Source organism: Hyposmocoma kahamanoa, unplaced genomic scaffold (assembly GCF_003589595.1).
Source record: "Hyposmocoma kahamanoa isolate Upper Pololo Valley unplaced genomic scaffold, ASM358959v1 116, whole genome shotgun sequence".
Classification (NCBI taxonomy): domain Eukaryota; kingdom Metazoa; phylum Arthropoda; class Insecta; order Lepidoptera; family Cosmopterigidae; genus Hyposmocoma; species Hyposmocoma kahamanoa.
Window position 1 is genome coordinate 5,540,674 of NW_020653391.1, and position 25,278 is coordinate 5,565,951.

General features: G+C 37.0%; 1 protein-coding gene across 1 annotated transcript in view; it reads right to left on the reverse strand.

Moving 5' to 3' along the window:
* Nucleotides 1–13,012, reverse strand: part of LOC113239760 — a 60,278-nt gene extending 47,266 nt beyond the window's left edge. Inside the window, exon 1 of the mRNA XM_026476862.1 lies at nt 12,877–13,012. Within this exon, the coding sequence (XP_026332647.1) occupies nt 12,877–12,931 (55 nt within the window). The 5' untranslated portion in view covers nt 12,932–13,012. The remainder of the gene's footprint in view (nt 1–12,876) is intronic.
* Between the last annotated feature and the right edge of the window lie 12,266 nt (nt 13,013–25,278).

Below are 25,278 nucleotides of genomic sequence, written 5' to 3' on the forward strand. Positions count from 1 at the left end.
TAAACCGCCGTTTCCTTCGCTGTCCTCGATAATGTCCAAGACGAAAATTATGACCAATCGTCCTATAAATGTACCTTACACAACTGTAGGTAATAATGACACCGTAAAGTATTATCTTGGACATCGTTTATTCCTTGACCAAGACGCTCAAGTTAAGGAGATCGAAAGGCGTATCGGGTTTGGCGTGGGCTGCTTTTGATAAGCTAGAGGACGTCTTAAAGTCGAAACTACCAAGGTGCCTCACCTACTACGGTGCAGAAACGTGGACGCTCACTAAGCAAAACCTGCACAAAATTAAGGTGGCACGAATGGTGGAGCGCTCTATGCTGGGCATTTCTCTCTTGTGTCGGGTACGAAACGTTCAAATTCAAATTTGAACGGAATCACTACCGAAGCAACCCCTTTCCAACAAATAAACAGATTCATCAAAATCGGTTCACAAATGCGTAAGTAAACGCGTAACATACACATAAAACGAAATACAGTCGAATAGAGAACCACGTTTTTTTTTGAAGTTGGTTAAAAGCACTCATTCCGTAATACGATGCCAATTTGCATTTACAAAGACGGAATCACGTCAATCATAATTTTTACTTGTCTTTGTTAGTATTTTCCCACATTCCACAGGAGGATAATACCTATAGATTGTGATATAGTTGATGCGATGTAATATTATTTTTAATACAGCTCAAAACGTGGTATTTTTCGTACTACAAATCGTGCCGAAAGTTGGATTTTTCGCACAAGTGCTTTTTACTTTTCCATTTTTTTTTAAATTTGCTGTTGTTTCAAATCTTAAACATAGAACTAAATAGGTTGTATATTTATTTAATATTTATGTGCTTTGTGACGTAAGTCACTCGTCATTAAAACTTATATTTACTTACATACATCTTATTTGTTTAAATTGCATAGGTGTTTTATAAACCAACGGGTTACGTTTAAAAATACCAAAATATTTTCCATAAAGATGGCTGATTGAGTATTAACAATGACCGGAGATGAGTATCACGCGAGACCGCTGTGCGCCGCGCCACTAAAGTAGTAATTTTAATGTGGCTGAATACTGGCAACAGTTGCCATTGTACTCTGAATTTTTATCAGACAAAGAAATAAAATGAGTTTTTTTTAAATACTGTTTTATTTTACTTTCAATGTAGTCTTTTCGCAAATGTATTAAAAAACGTCGTTTGATACACGTGCGGATTTGTCATTTTCATTTGTCTCGAGTCTTAAAGAAGAAGAAGCCTCGAGACTCGTGAATAATGACTAACTTTCCGCACTTGTATCAAAAATAACTATTATAGGTTGACCACATCGTCATTTTCCATCAGGTAAGATGAAGGTCAAATGCGCAACTTATAATATATGTAAACCCATAAAATAATATACTCAAAGTATATAATATATTTAACCGCTGACGTACATACCATATTTTTATTATTTCATTTTTTATTTATTTTCAGGTTACAAAAACCCTTAAATCCATACGTTATAGACTAACACACATAATAAAATAAAACACTACTTATTTACACGTACGGACTGCGACGTGTGACGCAACTTGGGTGTCCTGTAACCAGCGTTGGGAATATCGGTACACCGGAACACCCTTCGGCCAAAACTCCTCTTTCATAATAATAATAACAACATACTCGTAGATACACGCCATACTGACATACTTGACTTAGATTCGTAAATGTGGTTCAAACCAGCTAACAAGCCGAGAAGACTAAAGTAAATAATAATAATAAAAATTTAAAAATTCAAAATTAATCTTTTAGGCCTTGGGAGAGTTATGAGATTGTATGTCCCGCGGAAGTGTGGAGGTAGAGGCCTATTAAGTGTCAAAACCATGCACAACCGCGAGATATGCAATCTCAGAAACTACTTTTTAAAGATGACGGATGACGTAATTCGCGGGGAGGTTATCACATGTGATAAAAGACTAACTCCCTTATCGTTGGCCAAAGAGGATTTGCGAGACCCGGTGGTGCTTAGCACCTCTGACCGCGAGTCCGTATGGAAAGAGAAGGAGCTCCATGGGAGGTTCTTCAAAGTACTCTACGAGTCCTATATGTTCCTTAAAGCCTCCCTACATTGGCTGCGTTTCGGGGACCTCTTTGGGGAAACAGAAAGATTTGTCTATGCAATACAGGATCAGGTTATCAAGACGCGGAACTATCGGAAATATATCCTAAAGGACGGTACAGGACAGTAGACATTTGTCGGGCATGTGGCGGTCCCGGAGAGTCACTTAGTAATATTGTTTCCGGTTATTCCGCTCTTGCTAACACTGAGTACTTCACAGACACAACCAGGCAGTCAAAATATTACACCAAGAGCTCGCTCTGGAGTACAGACTCGTGCAACAGAGGTTACCATATTTACTTCGTTACAAGTATTCACCGGGGCCAGTACTCGAAGATGACCGCACCAACATCTATTGGGATCGATCCATTATCACGGACAGGACTATTCTTGCGAATAAGTCTGATATTATGATATTGGATCGATTGCAGTCGAGGGTATTTCTTGTGGACGTTGCCATCCCGCATGACGAGGGTGTCGTGAAAAACGAAACCGAGAAACGCCGGAAGTATCTCGACCTGGCGCACGAGATCACCTTGTACTCATAAATACACCATAATATGTGTGGATTTTATGGAGTAATGAAGCCATGACACGTAATAACAACGTCGTCGGTACCGTTGGACGCAATAGACGGTTAGGGCCAGTCGGGACGGTGCCACTAAGTTTACAGCTGGTGTACTTCTTTTTCTTTTCCACCTTATTCACCAGTATATATGTAGATATACAATATAATAAGATACTTAGACATGACATTGCGGCAGGAGTTTCTCAGGGAGGTGTTCAATCTCCACGGCTTTTCACTACTTACCTTATCAAGGTTTAAAATAAAAATCAGACTAGCTACACAATGTAAATTGAATGTTCCGAAAGATACCTACAATCGATTTGCATACGGCACAAAGTCCAATTGTAATGGCGCCATCGAAAAAAAATATGCAAACGAAAGTCAATAAGAATTGACGCCAATTGATTGAAATTGGCCATTGATTGTCTCGATTTAAAAATAGAAATGATGCAGTATCATATGATATCAATAATTATAGACTATTAACCCGGAACCCCTTATAGAAAACCCGTGCACAGCAGTAGAACATACTTTTGAGTTGATTTAAGAAAGTTATGTTGTTTTAATGCGTAAGGCAGCCACCAGCTTTTTGATCCCCCATTTAATAAAATTTGTTCGTCTTCTTCTTTCTCAACCAGATCAGTGTAGGCCTCATTCAGTTTCTACCACTTCTCTCGGTTCTGTGCCAACTGTATTCAACCCCGCCACTTTCTTTATGTAATCCTTCCAAGGCATCTGCGGACTCCCTCTGGGGAATTTTTCTCCCCAAGGTCGCCATTCGAGTACCGCCTTATACCTAGAGCCATTCTTTCTAGCAACTTAATAAAATAATTTAATCAATAAAGTCCGTTAATTCAACTACTCACGCCCGATTAGAAAATAAATAAATCAAAAGTACTTTTATCACATGAAAGTGATAAAAATAATATGAGCTACATGAAATAAATTATGCAGGTAAACATACAATGTGACATTTTATAACTTTCCTAAACATGTCGTCTAATTCCGTTCGTAGAATCTTTAAACCTCTCTGGGTAATTTTCCGGTTAGTTTTGGCTAATTTCGGTGACAATTTTTAGACTCTAGCCTATTCCATGGCCTAAAACATAGTTTCCGAAAGTGGTCCCTACTGCCCCAATAGTGGGCGCTGAAAAGTCCAAATGTAGGGTAGGTAGGGGCGTCCGAAGCAATTGGTGTGTTGATGCTGTCTTAAGGGGTGCAACCATATTTGAAAAAAAAACTGATTTATCCATATAAACTACACTACGTACCTATATAATATTTTTTCCTTGCGATTTTTTGTGTTAAGTTAATATAAAAAACACGATTTTCAATTATTTTTTGTGATCTTCTTCTTAACGTATCGATGACATAGATTACACTATTGTGGCCCAGAATTCAGCCATGCTGACCGCGTCACTAGTAGCCGCCATTAAATCCTCAAGCGTGCAGGTGTTAGGCCACGCAGGGCACAATATGAGGTGGGCCATCGTTTGAGTCGCACGGCACAATTAGAACCATTCGAAAATCCCCACTTGAACAAATTGTCCTTGCTCCGACCAACCTGAGTTCGAAGCCTATTCAAAGACGTCCAGATCGGCCATGGCAATTCGCAAGATGCCGCTACATATCTGCGGATGTCTAGTGGATGCCAGCTGGTGGGTACAGCAATCTTACCGGGGTCGGCTTAAGACAGCCAGTTATGACCCAGCAGGTCTCATTTAAGGCTGTATCCACTAATTTGTGGCGAAGCTCCCCACTTGGTGGTAGTAAGATGCCGCAATAAATTATTGCGTGAGTGTACCATCGCCTTGATACTTTCACAATTTTTCTTCAAAGCAAGCGACGTGTCCAAATACACGCCAAGATACCTCGGGGTATCACTGTGAGCTACAGGAACGCCTTGCCACACTATGTTAAGCTTTCGACCCGCCTGACGATTGCGAAGATGAAAAGCAGGACTCAATTTTAGATGGATTAGGCCTAAGCGAGATTCTTCTAAAGTAGTGGCTTAAGTTATTAAGAGCAACGCTGAGGCCATTCTCAATTTCCACGAAATTCGCCGCTTGGGGAGTTAAAGCGAGATCATCCGCGTATAGGAAGCGAGACATACATATCTGGGCTGGTTGGTTGGTCGTTGGTATATATGTTAAATAACAACGGAGCCAGAACGCTTCCCTGAGGCAGACCATTTTTTCAACGACTTCCATCTCCAACGACTCTTGTCCTGGAGGAGATGAACCCAAATACGACGGTTATGGAGAAGTTCACGGAGTATCATGACAAATTTATGACCGCCGGTCATGGTTTCCACCTTCCACAACAGCCGTCTAAGGTTTGCTGTATCGTAGGCTGCCGACAAATCAACTTTGAAAAGTAACTTTACTTATGTAATAAATATTCAAAGTTAGTAAGGGCTATAAAATATGTAATATATGTATAAGTTGAGATAATTTTTGTGGTATCAATATATTCGTTGATTGGTACCCTACTAATACTTTACTTTTTTTACATTAAAAGGAAAATTGTTCAAGGACAACCTTGTTTTGTGAGTTTTGGCTCTCCTGTAAAATTTTGTCTAAAGCACTTACTAGGTTTTGCTCTGGGGTAACCGTATTCCTTGGCAATAGCACATTCAGGGAATACGGCGTCAGGAACTCAAGTTCAAGAACCGGCATACAATACGTGCCGTATCGAGCAGGACCGCTTTCTGTATTTGTGCTGGAAGCGACACGCCACAGAAACCCAACCGCCACAAGTTGCCACGAAGCTGACTGGAATTAACCCATTTACGGCCAAAACAATTGATTTTTTTAAGAAATAGGTACAAAAAGAAAAACTGAAATCTAGGCTGTCAATGGTGTAACAAAAACCAGTTTTGGTTTGACCGTACATCGTCACCATCCAGGCAAAACATGTTACAAACAATGTTTTTATTATATTTGCCACCCGGAGATAATTCCTCATATCTCAGTTTCAACGACAGTTACTAAGAATTACAAATCGAGTTATCCGCACGCAACGATTAATTGAAATTACTGCAACAATAGAACAATTATTTTGTGAGAAAAAATACTTCTTAGTTCACCAACTTAAATGTAACAGTCATCTATATTGGTACGTCGTACAACGTACTAACGGACGGGCTTCTACGAAAAATAGAAACTGTAGTCACATGTGTTCTATGGGTCTGGGTCTTGTGGTTAGGTCCAGCATGCTGATTTTGATTCAAATTGGAATCGAACCGATCGGGTAATCTAGAAATCAGATGGGTTTTCGAGCGAGAAGATGAACCTGATTCCTACTATATCTTTGAAGAGACGCAGTTTTCGATCGGGAGAGGCAATCAAAATCATGCTGCTGACCCATTATTATTAGAAAAAGTGTTTCTTAATCAATGGCAGTGAATGTGTAATTCATCATACTACTTATCGTCTAATCATCACCACCTTACACACATCCACTGCTGGACATAAACCTCTGCCACTGCCGGCCACCTTGCTCAGGTCGTCCGTCCGTCAAGCCGCAGGGCGTCCCACACTACGTTTTCCTTGACGTGGTCGCCATTCCAGAACAAGTCTGCTCCATCGACGATAAACCCTCCTGCAGACATGCCCGGCCTACTCCCACTTAAGCTACTAATTTACTTTTAGCTTACTAATTTTGTGAGCTATGTCGGTCACTACGTTAGCGATTCAGTCCATCAGAAAAACCCCAAGGGAAACGCCCCATTGCACTGAGCGACCTAGAATTTGTGGATGAGGCCTGTTGTTAATGTCTACGTCTCGGCTGCGTAGAGCACAACTGGTAGAAAGCACTGGTTAAATGCCTTAGTTTTTAGTCTTAGTCTAATTAAGGTGGTCAAATACAATAACACAATTAAGGATTTTTTATAATCAAGTACTTAGTAAGAATTTTGGCGCAAATAAAAATTGTACAAAGTATATTACCCTGTATTTCAGTAATAAGCACGTATCGTCAATTCAATTTTAATGTTAATTAAGTTTAAGTTTTTCTAAAAAACACACAAATTATTATGTTGTAAGTATGATTGCGTATGAATGTTCCGTGACCTCGTCAATATTTTATGATCGAAGGTCCTGACTTGAGAATCAGTGCTGGGAACGCACCGCACTTTCCAGCAAATACTAAATTAGGAAGCTTTTTGTTACTGCAGCTGGCACTACAAAAGTACCTTTATATGTAGTGTCTGCGTTTTTGTAAATAGTATTTTTATTTTCAATATATTATGTCGTAAGTATGAAAACGTATAATGTTCCATGACCTCATTAATATTTATGACCAAAGGTCTTGAGTGAGAATCTGTACTGGGAACGCACTGCGCTTTACAACAAATGCTAAGTAAGTGATCATATTGTTACTGCAAATGGCACCACAAAAAGTACCTTTATATTTACTGTCTTTGTTTTTATAACTTGTGTTTTTATTTTTGTTTTTTTTTGTGTTTACATTGTAATTTTTGTTTTTTATGCTGTCATTTCGTGATTTCTTTTCTTTTTATTTTATTTTTTTATTATTCTCCCTATTTGTACATTTTTGCCATCTAGCTGAAAGGTCATTATTCCTTTGCGATAGTAGAGAATGAGAATCCACAAGGTCATGGAGGTAATCTTCGCCTTTTTTTTACTTTTTGAACGAAATTATTTTCTTTATAAATTATTCTTTATTAATTAGTCTAAATTACGGGAAAAATAGCAGTTGGTAGAGGCCATTTGCGATTATCATAAAGAATCCATTTTTCGTCACTAGTAATGGTACGGTATAAAACTCCTTCATCTACGAATCGAATCATTATGACAATGCAAACTTCAATACGCGTTGCCCGTTGTAGTACGAATAATTCGTAAGGTGACATTTTTTTTGAGTTAGTTGCTTATTGGTAAGCTTTAAGTATAGTGGATATAGCTACACCAAACCATGCACCTTATTTCTTAGTTTTGCCATAGATCAGCTTTGAAGTCATTTACCAAGTTAAAAATTCCACCTTTACCTAAAATTAGTTGCAGCTCCATGCACATCGTGTATGGTTCGCGTTCAGAGCATACCAAGCATGTCACTTCGATTCATTATTATCGCAACTAACATAGAGATGAATTTAAATGATTTCTTTTAAATCAAATACAAAAGAGTAAATAAGGGCTGGTTCCGCAGCTGAGCTAGTGGAAAGAATAAAAAGTAATAAGCACCAGGATTTCGGCTACGACTACCTATTTACAGCCTTTGGAGTCGAAACCCTTGGCCCGTGGGGTTCCAGTGCTCGTCATCGTACAAAATTTTATACAACAAATTAATAGACTGTCTGGGAAACCCAAGAGCCAGAACCTTGCCCAACGCATTAGCATAGCCGTACAAAGGGAGAACGCTGCCAGCATCTTGGGCGCCTTGCCACGGAGACCCAATTGATTAATATAATTAAAAATTCCTGGTTTTACTTTCTAATATTTAAGCTTTTATTGTACCTTGCCTGTATATTATCAAAATAAAAAATAATAAAATTTGGAAACAAAAAGTAAATTAAATATTTGGGAAATATCCCAAATTAATAAACTTTCTCAATTTATTCTGGGTTAAGGGAACCGGAGTGAATTCAGTTGCTGTAGTATTCATATTACGGGTATTCCCTAGTTCGAATTTTTATATGATAACAAGTGACGGGATGAACAAATCGCGCGCCTGGTGGTAAGCGACACGCCTGCCCATAGCAGCTGCAATACCATTCAAAGCTTTAGATCGCAGCCAGCACCTTTATTCTTCAAAACCGGAACGCAGTAATGCTCACATTACTGCGAAATGGGTAAGGTAGGTAGGTAGGTAAGGCAGTACTTCCCAGGACGAACTTATTCAAAAGAAGCTCTACGCTACAAATAAATTTGTGCAAAATATTTACATAATAATTTAATTTGAAATTTCCAATAAACATTTCAATTTCACTTTTATTGCCGACGAATGTACCTTTACAAGAATAAATTTTGATACAAGATAGGTAATAGGCGTAATGAAAAATGCTTAGAAAATTATTTTGTTACAAATCAGTCACATTACTTATGTACCTGCAATGCTACTTAACAGAGACATTCTCCAACCGCATTGTTATGTTGGCAATAATGTAGAGAGATATTCTATTTATAAACAACAGGGTAAACTGAAGATTGCATGAGGAACTGTGTTCTCATCATTTCCTGCTTATTACTGTTTTTTTTTATATAAAGGAAAAGTATTTGTGGCACATAACCCCAGTTTTAATGATGGCAGCATTCTTTTGACAAAATTCACCTAGGTAGGTGTGGTGGAGTGTATCAATGCGTTCGGGTGGGTGCTATCAAGGAGTGAACAAGATCAGTCCCATATCTTTCTGCATAAGTTTTGTTCATAGTGTCCCTACCAGTGTTGGGCGTTAATCAATTAAATTTCTATCAGAAATTCAATCAGATTAAAATGCAATGAAATCAATTGCGACACGTCGCATTGATTTAATTGCAATTGATTTCAATTGAATATATGCAATTAAATTAATTGCAATTAAGTTTTTTAGTTGTTCTAAGAAACAATTGAAACTAACAATTAAAACCAAAAGTACCGAATAAAAGTGTCATTACGAATATGCGTTAGGGGTGACTTAGGGGGTGGGTTAGGGGTGTGTTAGGGGGTGGGTTAGGGGGTCGGTTAGGGTGTCGGTTGGGGGGTCGGTTGGGGGATCGGTTGGGGGGTCGGTTGGGGGTCGGTTGGGGGCGTGAGTGACCCACCTCCTAACCCAACCCACCCACACACCCGCTCACCCACCTACTCACCCACCCCCTCACCCGCACACCCACCTACTCAACCACCCACTCAAACCCACTCACCCACCCACTCGCTGACCCACCCCCTAATCTATCCCCAACCCACCCCTAAGCCACCCCCAACCCACCCCTAACCCACCCCCTAATCCACCATCTAACTCACCCCCTAACCCACCTACTAACCCACCCCTAACTCACCCCTGACCTCCCTAACCTACGCCCTAACCTACGCCCTAACCTACGCCCTAACCCACCCCCTAATCCATCCCACAACCCACCCCTTACCCACCCTCTAACCCACCATTCGGTTTTCGAGAGGCTAGTGCCTCGAGTGAACCGCCCCGGGTGCACGTACAGTACCCTCCTATTTTCCAGATAGGTACCGGACCTGTAGGCCGCTCACTTCCCGTTGCGCATTGCAGAACTAGCGGTTACCACCGCTAAGCCGTCGACTCTGAGTCCAAGACCAAATCTCCTCATTGGTGGCGGAACTGTAAGGCACGCTCACTCTTCGACGCCGAAAAACGACGTCTCTCCAGTTCCCAATAACCTAAGCGGTTGGAGGGACCGGAGGATACCTAGCTTATCCTCTACTAGCTTTCCGGGCTAGTGTCGGAGAGGTCAGTCGCAGTGTCCTGCGACAATATCCGGACATAGCTTCCAGCTTAAAGGGCAACTCACGTGCTCTGCGCGTCTCTTCGCTTCAGGCCCTCAACTAGACCGCTACTAAGACACGCAAGCTGTAGTAAGCAAAACCAAAGTAAATGTCCTTACTGTTTATTAATTTATTACAAACACGTACAGCCAAAAACAGAAACAATAGTAAGTAAAGAAAAGGCTCCAAAAACAATCGCATTTAAATTTAGAATTTGAATATAAAACAAAACTTAAAAAGACTATATAAAAAATATACAAAAGAGATTTGTAGCGATTGCTGCGTATCGCTGGACTAGATATAAAGTGACTTTAGTGACTTGACGTGGGACTTGTTGCGATTTAAAGCTCTGAGTGGCACTGCAACTGTTATAGACAAGCGCGTCGCATACCAGCAAGTGCAGGACTACACGACTTGTTCATTCCGTCACTTAGTATCATAAAAAAAAAGCCGCGTACAAGTACACAACCACGTACCAAACAAGAAAATATGCAGTTCGCCTTTTCAAAAAAAATGGTATTGGAAATGGCATCTACAATTGCATCTACGCCTTTCATTTACCAAATGCAATATTTTATAGATGGGTCATGGAGGATCGCATTTGGCTGTGGATTAATATATACGTCAAAAAATTTAGCATATCTGTAGCCGCCTTAAGAAACAATTTTGTTTTAAGTGTCTACACGACCTCAAATGGCTTTGGTTGATTCCGCATAACAATGAAAGTCAATCACTTTGGAATAAATATATACGAAAATGGACGATATACACTGATTACTGTACGGTGTGAAAACCCGATTCCTAAACATTTTCACGACAGAAAAAACACATAAACTTACCTCGAAATTTTACAAGAACTTTTACTTAGAAAAAAATTTACTTTACATATACCAATGATTTTTTTTTTTATATCAACTAAACTAAACAGAACACGTATACTATAACATATACATTTTTCAAATGGCTTTTGTGTTTGTGAACAAATAAATTCTGAAATAAAGCCAGTGTCTCTACCGCCCGACCCAAGCAAACTGAACCGTATTAGTACGGCATAAATTTGATTTTGAGCTGCGGTAGTATCGACTCTTCAGCGTTTAATGTAATTTCAGACCACTTTTAAACCGCCACAAACACATTGATGCCATATCCACGTAAAAATAATAAAAAATGACCAGTCATTATTTAAAAATCTTTTAAAAAAAAAACTACTCAAGCAACAGTGCTTTAGTAGATTTTTTTAATACTGTTCAATTAAGTGACTTATGTCAAGTTAAGAATCCATATTCTCGAGACTAAAAACATCGGTTTGGAGTCTCGAAAATGCCAAAATAGTAGCGTAGACTCTCGAAATTTACGAGACCTAGATTTCCGGTTTGAAAACGCTAGTGTGTAACCAGTTAAACTACTTAGTGAAATTATACAAAGACAATGGCAAGAGAAACTAGTAAAATACTAAACGGAAAAACCAACCTCAGAAATCATTCGTGTGAGTGGATTATTTTCTTCAAATTTAGATAGGGCCACGTTTGAGGTATCCTCTTTCCAACACAAACAAAGAATTATCAAAATCAGTTCACATAATATACATACAAATAAAAACATACAATCGAATTGACAACCTCCTCCTTTTTGAAATCGGTTAATAATGGCATTTATACCGACAATATCTGAAACACACACAAACAAATATTTAGGTATCAACAGAACTAAAGCGTAGGCATATACAATAGTATTAAATGGCTTTAAGTGTCAAGTTTACTTTATTGAAATTCTAGCTGGTGCCCGCGACTTTGTTTGCGAGTAGCGTACTTCCTATACTAATTTTGCACAGTTTTATAATAATAATAATTCACTTATTTCAAGCCAGTTGAATCTATAGTGTTAGTTACAATGTCACTTAAAAAATAATGTTAGTAGGTAATAATTACATTTTATATATTTTTTTCTTTTTTTTCTTTTTTTTTATTGGTATGCTAGAAGACGTCGTCGGTTCGAATTCGGCCGGATCGAAGGAATTTTTTCTGAGTATTAATAATCATAACAATTAAATTTCATTCAATTAAATTATTATAGAAAGAAATGTTACAAATTTAATTATTACAGAATTATATTAAATAAGTTTAAATTATTACAGAATTTAATTTTACAAATTAAATGACTAGGCACGGAATTAAAATAAATAAATTAAAATATTACACAATTCCAATGCGTCTGGATAGGACATTTAAATCTAGAGGCAATCATCTTCAGGACACCATTGTCACTGTTCTCTATACAAACTTTCATCCCCTATTTCTACTTAAAATTTATTTTTGTGACACAAAGTAGCCTGTGTTCTTCTTTTAAATCCAATCTGTCACTATACCAAAATTTGTTCAGCAGTTTAGGCGTATAAACGTAACAGACTGACAGTTACTTTCGCATTTACAATATTAGTTTGGATTACTATAACCAATCCTGGCCTTAGGGTGGATATCCGCAGGTTTTAAACTTACATTTTTCACCCTAATCTCACTCTAAAAGTTATTCGCCTTGGTATCAATTAACATTAAACTGTTTCATAAAGAATTCATCCTTTTACAGATACGCTTTTGTCGACTAATAAACAAAAACTTGACTTATCAATTATTAACTTCTACGTAATTATAAAAAAGAACAAACGAAATATCCTAATGTTATCTAGTCATCCCGACCAGTTGTGTCCCATATCTTCTTATCTCACGTAATAACATGTAGTAATATAAAAAATGGGGGAAACTTACCCCCACCTTCTCCATATCCCACGAGGCACACCAACACAACAACAAACCACTTCATTTCACTACCACACGTGAAAATTTTAAAAATGTTTATTTTATTTTTGTCACCGCTTGACCACCACCCACCGCGGACCGGGATCGACTAATGATCATGCGCGAGAGACTCTGTTGATATATTATTAGACCAGTTTCTTTTGAGCCCTGACAGGAAGACAACTATAAAAGCTTCACACATTAAATGTACCTGGCATTCAGTACTCGTAGGATACTAAAGGATATTTACCATATATTATAGAATATATTTTCAATGGTTAGCGTACACTAAAGAACTTTAAGAAAAAAATTTAGCCCAGGAACAAAATATGTAAGTATCGGACATGACTGATTATGGATCATTATTATAAATACATGGAATCCATTACTTCCTCATTCGGGCATATGTAGTTAATTGCTAAAGCTACTTTGTTATCACCAGTACCTATAATAATCAACAATTAAAATAAGGCAAGATCTTTTTGTTGTACATATAGCAATCTACTGTGAAATATAGACTTAGGTAACGGCAAAAAACGTGTGAAAATGACTTTACTATGTTTAGACATAAAAAAACAGAGACAGATCCTAAGTAAGACCAAGCTTGGCTACCCATAGTACAGGGGCTCCTAGTATGGGAGCTAGGTACATTTCTGTACCTATTTTTCTTTATTTTGCAATAAAGTTTTTCTTTTACATCGTGCATTCCTTCATTTTTTCATAGCAGTATGGTCCTTGTAATGACTAACACATTTGCATTTTGGTTACTTTCGAAATATTGGCGCCTAAAGTTTTTTTTTCTGTGAAAAAAGTCAATTACGATGATTTTACTTAACAATAAAAACTGAAACTAAATAAGTCATAAAAACCGATTAGAGGAAGTTGTAGAATTCGTTTCACTGTTTCCAGATAAGTTAATAACTCAATTTCGCTAAAATGTCGATTGCGTTAATTATTACAAGGAGGCAGCAGCAGGACGCAATTTTTTTTTATAAAATTTAAGAATTCTTCAAGTCGAGTACATTTCTAGTCTTCGATTAAAAGTTTATAGCCATCTTGTTATTGTGTCGATGGCAAACACTATTATGCTTGCCATCGTAATGAAAGAATTTGCCAATCGGTGTAAGGTACTTGCTTTTTGTTGCCCAGGTCGCGTTAGAAGCACAGGAACGGAATGAGGGGAGGTCGTAAAAACAAAATATCACCGGAGAGAAGTTGTGGTATATTTTTCACCGCACTAGCTCGGAAAGGCTTTCTTTCTCATTAGAAATCTGCGCACAACAGCGTTTTTTCCACTCTAGTGTGGAAAAAGTTTTTGAAATTCGAATTTGACGATGGACTGTAGTGCACCTAACTTTCTCTTTCAATGAAAAAACATAACGACACGTTCTTGTAGCACATTATTTATGTAATATAAATCCATTAGTATATTTTATTGTTATTATTGTTGACATTAAATTGACAACGATAACCAATTTTGTTTATTAAAACTGATTTGTTCATCTGTTATTCTTTCATCTACCACTTTCCTCGCTATAGTGAGGTGAAAAGTTGTGGTTTCGCTCGGCAGAAAAGTTAGGGCCGTATTCCAGAACCCTACTCGATGCTCACGTCCTGACTTTATTTATAAATCGCAAGTCATAAATTTGTTATAATATTTTTAAAAGTCGAAATCATACAATAACAAGATTACCCTGCCTTCTAAACTAGGAGATCCGGTATCTTAGTAAGCAGATAATCAATTAATAAATAATCATTAATTGATTTGTTTCAAACGGAGCTTTTTCATTGATGACTTTCTATTATTTGACGAAATCGGTGGTCCTACAGTTAAGAAGTCTTGGGTTCGATTTCGGACAGGGATTTAAAAAAAATAATAATATGAAGTGGCGGGACGAACAAGTCGTGCACCTGATGGTAAGCTACATGCCCGTCCATAACGATTGCAATTCCACTCAGAGCTTTAAAACGCAAAAATTTGAGGGGCACTGCTACACGCCGGTCACCCTGAGACATAAGTTTAATAATAATAACGCACACACTCAACATAGCCCCGTACTAGGGAAACCCTGTGTCGCGGGTGCCATGGACACACACATAGACAACCACAAATCACATCCAAACTCACGAGAGAAACAAATGCATACAAATATTTATCCCGGGCCGGGAATCGAACCTGGGAACCTCTGCGGAGGTAGTTAAAGGTGACGAGTCCCATGTGCATGTAATTTAATCAGTACCATAATCCTTAATCCGAATCCTATCCAAAATCGGTACACAGTAATGCTGATATTACTGCTTGGCGGCAGAAATAGGTAAGGTGGCAGTACTTCCCTCGACGAACTCTTTCTCAAGGAGCTCTACAGTTACTAGTGGAAAATTAACTTTTCTAAAATTGATTCTGGAGGTCTACTACCGTCCTCCCTCTGACATCCGTCTGAAACAATTACTACAATGTCAAGCATGAAACTTCATTCGCATTGTGCGTCTTTTAATTTAGTCGGGTATTACTTATTTGACAGTAATGCTCAGGCTACACAGAGACGGTCACGGAAAGTCAAAATCAAAGATCATTTATTCCATAGGTAAAATAAATTTACACTTGAAAACGTCACATTTACATTACATTAAGCTACTGCTCGTTCACTACGCTGACTTCCCTGAGAAGAACGAGCAAGAAACTCTAGGGATTGCTCTTTTCAAATAAACTTAAATGCTATATACACTTTGAATGGAATTTGTGTGGATTCTGGAGCCGTGTCGTCTTTCCAAACATCTTTATCTAACACGTAGTCTTCAATTTTGTAATATGACTTTTCAATCAAAATATTTTTAATGTAGTTTTTAAACTTAGGAAATGATAATCTTAAATATATTAAACTCCGGAATCTTATTGTAAGAACGTATACAGTTCCCCATAAAAGAGTGAGTGAGTGAGAGAGAATTATTTCATAAGAACATTTACGTGAAAATTATATGCATGTTGTGCTTACATTTAGTAGGTTCCATTGTACTCGTGTTCGTGTTCTAGGCATTCTAGGTATACATTTTAACTTTCTGAATCGATTTTCATGTCATAATCAGAAAACTTCTGCATGCTTAACACACTTTGCCAGTCTTCTTTAAAATAAAAAAGGGTGCGACATATAAACAATAGTAGATAGAAATGTCGGAATAGATTGAGTATATTTACCTAAACTTCAAAAAAGGAGCACACGTAGAGTGGATAATACCGCACTCTGAAATACTGGAATGATAATCACAATATTTTCATCTCGGAATTTTAAAAATCACGAATTATTTATTGGACTTTGAAAACATTGATAACCAATAATTAATTTTAAGGGTTCTGAACTAAAACTGTTGTACATTAAAGTCTCTTGCTTTATATATAGGAAAATAAAACTAAATTGGGTGGTTTTCGTGTGGATTTTGTTACAGTAGGAAATTAAAAGTTCTGTTTCGAATACATACTGATGTTTAGTTATTTCTTCAGATAATTACTGTAGTGATTCCAAAACTGGATCGACTAAAACTTCGTAACGATGGGTCACTAAAGGTATGGTCCCATACAAAAAATTAACATTTTATTTTTTTCCTACTAAACTATTATTTTTACTATACTAGATTTATACTAGATTTATAGCAAAATATGACATGACAATTAGGACAACTCTCGATAGGATTTTTTTTAGAGAGGTATCGTGAAAAAAAATCCAATGTTCGCAATATTGCTGATCCGACACACTGTGTCGCAAAGTTAAGATAAATATAGTGTACCTACCTGTCCCCAATTACGTCAATTTTTAATGTAGGTACTTAAGTGATTTCTCGAATCCCGAACAGGTCCAGGACCTAAAAAATGTTGTCGTAAGGCAGTCTCCATTTCCTGTCTATATTCCTCGAAGTTCAGGTAAAAAAACTCTACCTATTCCGATCCCTGAATTTAATAAGCCTGTATTTTTTCGCAATTATAATTGGACGTAGTTAAATAAAAAGGATCCAATGCACATCTAGTCAGTTTCGAGATATGGCAGTTTGGAGTTTAAAAGTGTCTCTCTCTTATTGTCAAAACTGATAATATCCTGTAACTCCAGAGATATTTATTTATGTTTATATGTTGGATTTTTTTGCTGATCTAAGAGGTTAGACTTTAGGAACCGTTTGGTACATATAACTCACTAATTGTCATGGAAGTAGATAAATTTTAAAAAATGTTTATGGTTTATAGTTTCGCTAATTGTTTCAGGCAACCTATGATTAGAAACTTTTCGTTTTATTTCTTACGTCAACAACGTTTAGCTTTCTACTAATTAGCACAGTGTTGTAGCAAGAAAAAAAAAACAAAGTATCATTGATAGAATATATACTTAATGTGAACATTTTACAGCTCAATTTAAAGTAGCTAAGAACACCAATACAACGTTACCAATATCATTCTAAAAGTTAACTCATTTAACCTTTTGCTTAAGTTGAATACATTAATTAGGTCTAAATTAGGTCTCGTAACATTTTGTGAACCGCAATCTAGTAATGGTCAATTATGTGTGATATGAAATAATTAAATCAATGACGATTGTTGATTTGACTTTATTACTTGTGGGATTTCATCTAAAATTAATTGTGAGTAATAGCTTTACATCAGAAATTCTAATTAGAATACACAACGGTTGTTTTACTGCAATTTACGCATATGTTTAGTTGGCTGTCTTTTTTTTTAATGATGATATAAACTTTTAGTTTATAAATAATACTATTTCTGCACTTATTTTAAGTTGCATATTTTGTTAGTTTAGTAGTTCTACTACATGTGACAATATTAGCCATACTTAATTTCAGTTTATCACTGAATTATACCCTTAAATATAACATAAAATTTATAAAAAATAATCCTATTTGTTCAATGAACTTTTTTAAAGTTAAAAAAAAAAAAAAATTGGTACTGGTAGGTACTCTTTTTTGGTAGTGCGCCGGAGTGAATTTCGTTGCTCTGGTATTCATAGAATTTCCTATACTGAGACCTGGTATGATTATCTGGCATATTGTTATTATTATTCCGTACTATTATAATGCATGTAACATTGCTCAATCCAATCGTCGACGTGATGAGATGACAAAGACCTAGCGGCTCACCTGTGCATACTCATTTTTTTTAATCCGTTGTCTGTGGTAATTATTGTAAGCACGCCGAAACCGTTTTCAACCGACTTTAAAAAGGAGGAGTTCTCAATTGAGATATGAAATACAGTCGAATTCGACCCCATTTTTTTGTATGTATGTTACACGGTTACTCCGATATTTGTGAATCGATTTCGAAGATTCAAATTTCCCCATAAAAATTTTAATAAAATATTCCACCGCTAAGGGTGGCAAATTAAGGGATGAATTTGGTTTATTGGATTTCACCCACTTTCCGTTAATCGATTTCAATGAAACTTGGCAAATAGATGTAATTCAACAAACTTTTGAGGTCAGTTTAAAAAAAAATAAAATAAAAAAAAACTTTTCATTTAATTATAATTCATTACACAGGTACCAAAATTTATCAACATGAATTATCTTCGATACATAATCTGTTAGCTCGATAAATATTGGAGCTAAAGAGCACGTCGCTTCACTAAAATTAAAAAATAAAAGAGTCCAGGAAGTATTGCATTTTTATGCTAAGGTTGTATGTCAATAATTACGGAACTTAGGAGGCATATGTCAAAAGTTAAATAAATGGTTGGACGGAGTATAATTATTCCTAATTAATAATTTAATTAATAATAAATTACTTTGGTACGCCGTGAACCTAAGTTTGATGTGAAAATGTCCTTATCAACTAAGCGATCGTATTAATTAATTAATAGATTCATTCATTGCTTTGCGGAAATCCATTTTAAACAAAATGGAAGTAAATTGATTTGCTACTTGCAAAAATACTTAGCAAAGTAGTTTAATCCATTTTGTTTACCGTCTTTCCTATTTAATTAAGTTTCTTAACACGATACTCGTAATAATACGTCTACCATCAAAGTATAATCAAAAATCTCTTTATAAACTGTAATATCAAGAAATTTGACCGAAAAGATGCCTAAAATACAAGTAAACATTTACTTAGTTTAGGCATCGCAATTATACCTACATTTCTAAACTACTACACTAAACTAAACAGGTTCTAAAATGCAACTGTATAGCTTTACTATGAAGATTGCATAACTGAGGTTCCATTCTTAATGATTATTTTCATACTATAATACCTTATTTACATTTGTTTTACTTGTATTGTATTAGATTAAGTCATATTAAAATAAATTTATCTTATCTTATAAGAAAAATTGCACGCAAAACTTGTGTTAAATAAAGTTGTGTCGTTTGACTCCTTGCTTTAAAAATTATTGTCTGTTTCATTATTTTTGTTTTAATAATATTATATTGCAAGTATAATCATTGTCTAAGATAATGCGGAATTGCAAATCATTTTTACAAACCATGACAATACGGATTACGATATTATGTGACGGCATACATAAACTTTGTGCTGAATGCGGCGTGTGTTGTCAAAATTCTACTAAAATGCGGTTAGATAAAAGGCTGTTAACTCACAAAACTATAATAACTTAACCTACTTTTTTTTTATAATATCAAGTTACGGAACGGACAAGTCTTAGTCGTGCGCCTGATGGTAAGTTACACGCCTGTCCATAAAGGTGAGTACCATTACGTTCGCGCACCACCTCTGCTCCGCGCTTCTGTAACCGCTCAAATGGAGACGTTACGCGCATCACTACAAAAAAACCAAGTGCTCCATCGGTTCGCACATGGACTCCGCTCCGCACATCTGTAAATGCTCCACAGTTTTCATTTGAACATTGAGCGAAGCTCTTCGTGGAAGTGCTCTGTAATTATAAATGTTAGAAAGGACACCACACGAGATTTTTTTTATTCTTTTTTTTATAAGTTGACAAGTCCCATGTGCCTGTACTTTAACCAACACCCTTACCCTTCAAAAAACCGGAACACAGTAATGCTGACATTACTGCTTGGCGGCAGAAAAAGGTGAGGGGGCAGTATTTCCCTGGACGAACTCTTTCACAATGAGTTCTACTGCTATTAAAATAATACATACTTAATTTAATAAATCATTATTTCCATCACATTTTAATTGCAAGACCAGCTTAAAAGAAATTAAAAATAGGAGAGTAGACTGTTAAACAGCAATTTCCTTCAGGTCACCCTTTTGATAGAGGTACCTAAATAGAAAAGCGAAAAGTAAGTGGTGGAAGCTTAATTTTGTCAACCTCGTTTGCACCATGGACATCGGAGGTACCAGGGCGTCGATTCAGAACCTTACGATGACTCAGTTGTCGACCGATTCGATTTGATATCGTACGTTATTTTCATTTTTATTCACAACATCCGAATCGAACGTCAAACGATCGTAATCGAAAACGAACTGAAATGACTTCATACCCGTGGGATTACTCGAACTTCTCAACCAGTAAAGGCTACAAACGTTATTCAGAATACAGTTATCGAATGAAAGTTACCGAACGTCCTATTGTTTACAAAGCAAGAATGTAATATGAAAATCTCTTATTATTTAAAAAAAAGTCTTTGTTCAATTTTATTAATTTATTTTAATGTAATACTTTTTTATAATATTAAGTGACGGGACGAACAAGCCGTGCGCCTGATGGTAAGCTACACGCCTGTCCATAACAGTTGAAGTGCCACTCAGAGCTTTAAATCGAAAAGATCACCCGTCACCCTGAGACATAAGTTGACAAGTCCCATGTGCCTGTAATTACACCAGCATCCTCACCTTCAAAACCGGAACACATTACCTACTACTTGGCGCCAGAAATAGATAAGGTGGCAGTACTCAACTGCTACTAAAAACTAATGCATTCCTATATTTTACTCCTTTAAAGTCTTAAAAATGTATATAAAAGGATTTTCATTGTTCTTATAATCTATTTCACCGACTAACTCCGTAAACGCCGTTGGATAACGATATTTATTTCGAAATGTTCTGAATAGCTCAGAAAGCGCCCTTCGATTCGAAAACGATATCCAATCGAACGATTCGGTTAAGATATCGAAGAGTTGTGAATCGGGGTCCTGGTTCGATTGCCGGCAGAACCTATAATAATATAATAATAATAATTATTCACCAAGTCACATTACGCAACATATAGCATGTCAAAGTACAATTTGTGGATCTTATAAAACACTCCATAACTTAACCTCTAATATTTATGTCAAACATTGTCCACTCACAATTTACCTACTGTACAATTTACAACGAAGCCTGTTCGAATTCCGGCGCTGTAAATACTGCATTTCCGGTCTTATGGATATTTCAAGAATTCGCACGAACCATTTCGCTTCCACATTTATTTGGCGTACGGCTATGGAATGGAATTCCTTGCCTGCAGATTAATTCCCTGAACGGTACAACTTGGGCCTTTTCAAGATGAGATTGCATTATTTACGTGTGCACGCTGCATTGTCGACCTCATCGTCACTTTCCATCAGGTGAGATGGAAATCAAATGCAGTGCGCATTTGATTTCCATCTATATTTTTAATTAAAATAAAAAACCAACCTGAAAATTGATTCATCTCCTAGGTTGCCACCATTAGCGGTGGAATATTTCTTGAAATTTAAATGGGACCAGTACTGATGTCCCTACCTTCTTTCCAACAAAAAAAAAGACCATCAAAATCACAAATGCTAAAATTATCGCGTAACATACAGTCGAATTGAGAACCTCCTCCTTTTTTGAAGTCGATTAATAAATTACAAAAGTGTTTAATTGGTATAGCGTCTGACACGGTAAGCTAGAAGACGTCGGTTCGAATCCGGCCGGATCGGAGGAATTTTTTTTTGAGTGTTCGATCTTTGTATTAATAATTATAACGAACTATTGGAGTAATTTCACAAAAAAAAAATGAATATCAATTCAATAAAAATTTAAAGTTACAAAAGGTTTCCTAAACAAAATTTTCAAAATTTAGAAAAAATATAAAATAGTATATACGTGAGTAGTATGTAACGGACGATCGTCTTGCTGCACTGGCTAGGTACATCCACTTCCGTCTCATGATCACCACTTAAGAAACTTTCTTCTCTCACTCCGAATTGTAGTTTGGTAGTTCAACAAACATTTTATTATGTTGGTCTGACCTTGGCAATAGTCCCCCATTTTGTTTAAATTTTATGTTACTTCCATTTGCCTTTGCGTTTAAAATATTGATTCAGCGCAGGCCGCGTGCGCAGCGTGCGGAGTTCACAAAAGGTGCCGCCACTTTACTGCGCTTTTTACGATCGACTCTCGCAGGAATGTTACTGTGTTTAAATTTAGAATTCGCATTTTCCCGGCTTTTTATTTTTTAACCGTCAAGTCTGTCGCTACGCTAACTAAAGCCAAGAATGGAAAAAAGATGGTATGTTTTATTATTTTTAGAAAATAAGTTTCGTGGTTTGAGGCCTATCGCATTTGTTTAGAGATTCCTGGGGGTATCTCTCTATTTGGTAGTGGAAGCAATTGAAATCCTCAAACCGCATTGACTCAACGTGGTGCCAGGGTGCATGATAATTAAAGTGGACACTGACCATAGAAGACTCATCATCATCATCATAGAAATGTCTTCCAATATAATGGCTCCTATAGTGCCTAACTATACATACATTATTAGTTCTTCCAATATTTTCAACCAACTGTACCTTTGATAAGTTAAATTAACTTAATGGTAAGTAAAATAAATTAAAAACATTGTTACAAAAAGAATTTATCGCGTTCTCCTTTCTTATGTTTGAATGAGATTGCGGGTTTAGTAGTTAGTTTTTACACAAATAAATTTTTAGTTTAAATACGTTTTGAGTTTGTTAATTATTTGTTACCTTTTATATCTTGCCTATTTCTGCCACAAAGTAGTAATGTCAACATTACTGTATTCTGGTTTGAAGGGTATAAGGGTGCTGGTGAAATTACAGGCACAAGGGACTTATAAACTTATGTCTCAGGGTGATGGGCGAAATGGCAGTGCCCTTCAGATCTTTGCAACTTAGAGCTCTGAGTGGCACTGCAACTGTTATGGATAGGCATGTTGCTTACCATCAGGTGCACGACTTGTTCGCCCTGTCACTTGATATTCCCATGTGTCTGTAATTTCACCAGCACCCTTCGAAACGGGAACACAGTAATGTTCACATCACTGTTTGGCGACAGAAATAGGTAAGGTGGCAGTACTTCCCTGGACGAACTCTTTTACAACCAGCTCTACTTCTACTAAAAATCCTGATTCATCCTGATTATATACATTAGATAAAGCAACTGTATGGTTCGTAACGTTCACCAACTTAAGAGAAAGGAGTGGTGATAATTTATTTCTTCATTTATTTTAGATCAGGTCACAATGACCCATAAATAAATATATTATAGACTAACATACATAATAATATAATAACACTTTTTATTTATTTACACGTATGGACTGCGACGTGTGACGCAACGTGGTTGTCCGGTAACCGTCCTCGGAAACATCGGTACATGACACCTTTCGATCAAAAGTTCACCTTCATAAAGGTCGATATATGTTGAGTTGGTACTCTCACCACAAATAAATTAAAATTCACATTGTTGCGGGGCTTCGTTTATGGCAAATGCTTTTTTTTTTAAGACAGACTAACTCTCAAACGCGGGTTATGGCTGAAATATCGACCTATATTCATCTCAATGAAGGACGTGAGTCTCGGAGAGTTCGCGAGCTTTCACAGAATTGTTGACATTTTTAGCGAAATAGAGTTATTATATAATCTGGGATCAGCGAAACCAGATCTACAATCCTCTCTAATCGATTTATAATATCTTTTTTTATTCAAATGTAAGTGTGCATTTGACCTCCATCTCACCTGATGAAAAATGATGATGAGGTCGACGATGGAGCATATGCACACCTAAATAACGTTCAGGGAACAATCCGCAGGCAGGGAATTCCACTCCATAGCCGTTAGCCATATAAATGTGGAAGTGCAACGCTTCGTCCTTGGAATATCCCCATCATAGGAGTGGAATCCAAGCCTGTGCCTAGTCCCCGATGATGGAAAGGGGAAGGCGGAATTAATTCATGAAATTCCCTCGTACACTCTACGTGATATATCCGGTAAAGTACCGATAAGCAGGCAACTTTACAGCGGTGTTCAAGGCTACGCATCTTCGCCTTTACTAATTCCGAGTCACCTATGAGCCTCTTGACACGCTTGTCAATTGAATCCAAGGTGACAAGTTGGTATGTAGCAGTAGTATGGCAGCAGTACCTCCATACACGATCGGACTAGTGCTTGATACAGCCGAGGCAACTGTCCCGATGTGAAATAACGCCTCACCCTGGAAAGGATGCCAAGCTTCCTGGCTGGATTTTTGGCCATAGATTCAATGTATCTGCCGAAGTTTCAGATTGGACGATAGGTCCATTCCAAGTAGCTGGAGGCGGTCGGCTATCGGTATGGATATATCACGAAAAGTCGGAGTTAGGTGAAAGGGACTCCGTTTTATGGGGAATCAGCACGCTTGCGTTTTGGTAGCATTCAATTTGATAAGATTGGTATCGCCTCAGTCGGAGACCGCCTTGAGTGTCAACTCCAAACGGCTAAAAAAAATCTTATTTAGTTCACGTTTTTTAAGACATTTTTTAAGGTGACAACAAAACTTTACCAATATCTCAAAAGTTACTGAAATGCAAATGCATTAGTTATGACAAAGAGACAGGGCATTAATAGACCTCCTTGTCTGACCCGACTTCCGACCTTAAACAACTTCGCTTCCTATTGAATATAATAATTTTGTTTACAAAAATTGGATAAAAATTATTAATAAATTCATGAAACTACTTACGAGTGGTGAGTCACAAACGGACGTAGAGCTGGTATCCCACGCTAAACCGGAACCACGATAGCCGCCATGGGAACATCCTGCGCATTGCTAAACAATATTGATTAGAGATTGTGTTACGGAATAATTAGTTTGTAATACTGAAGCAGACTATGGCTTCAAACTAATTACAACCATCTGTGCCTGGGAATAGAAAGGCGACTTTGATAATTTTGATAATTCATTTTCATTAATTCGCACTTAGCGATTTGGTTCGTATGTCTAAAGCGTTCAGCGGAGCCCAAAACGTTTGCGATCTTCAATAAAACTGGAATGGTCGGTGTCTACGATGGACCTATACTATAATGAAATTTCATATTTTTTGCACGAAAATGCGGACAAAATGCGTATTCCAAATAGCAATAGCCTATGACCTACGTAAATAGATGGGTACATAGGTATGTACTAAACTCAGTCTGTCGCATCCTGACTACACAAACATTTGCCTGCAC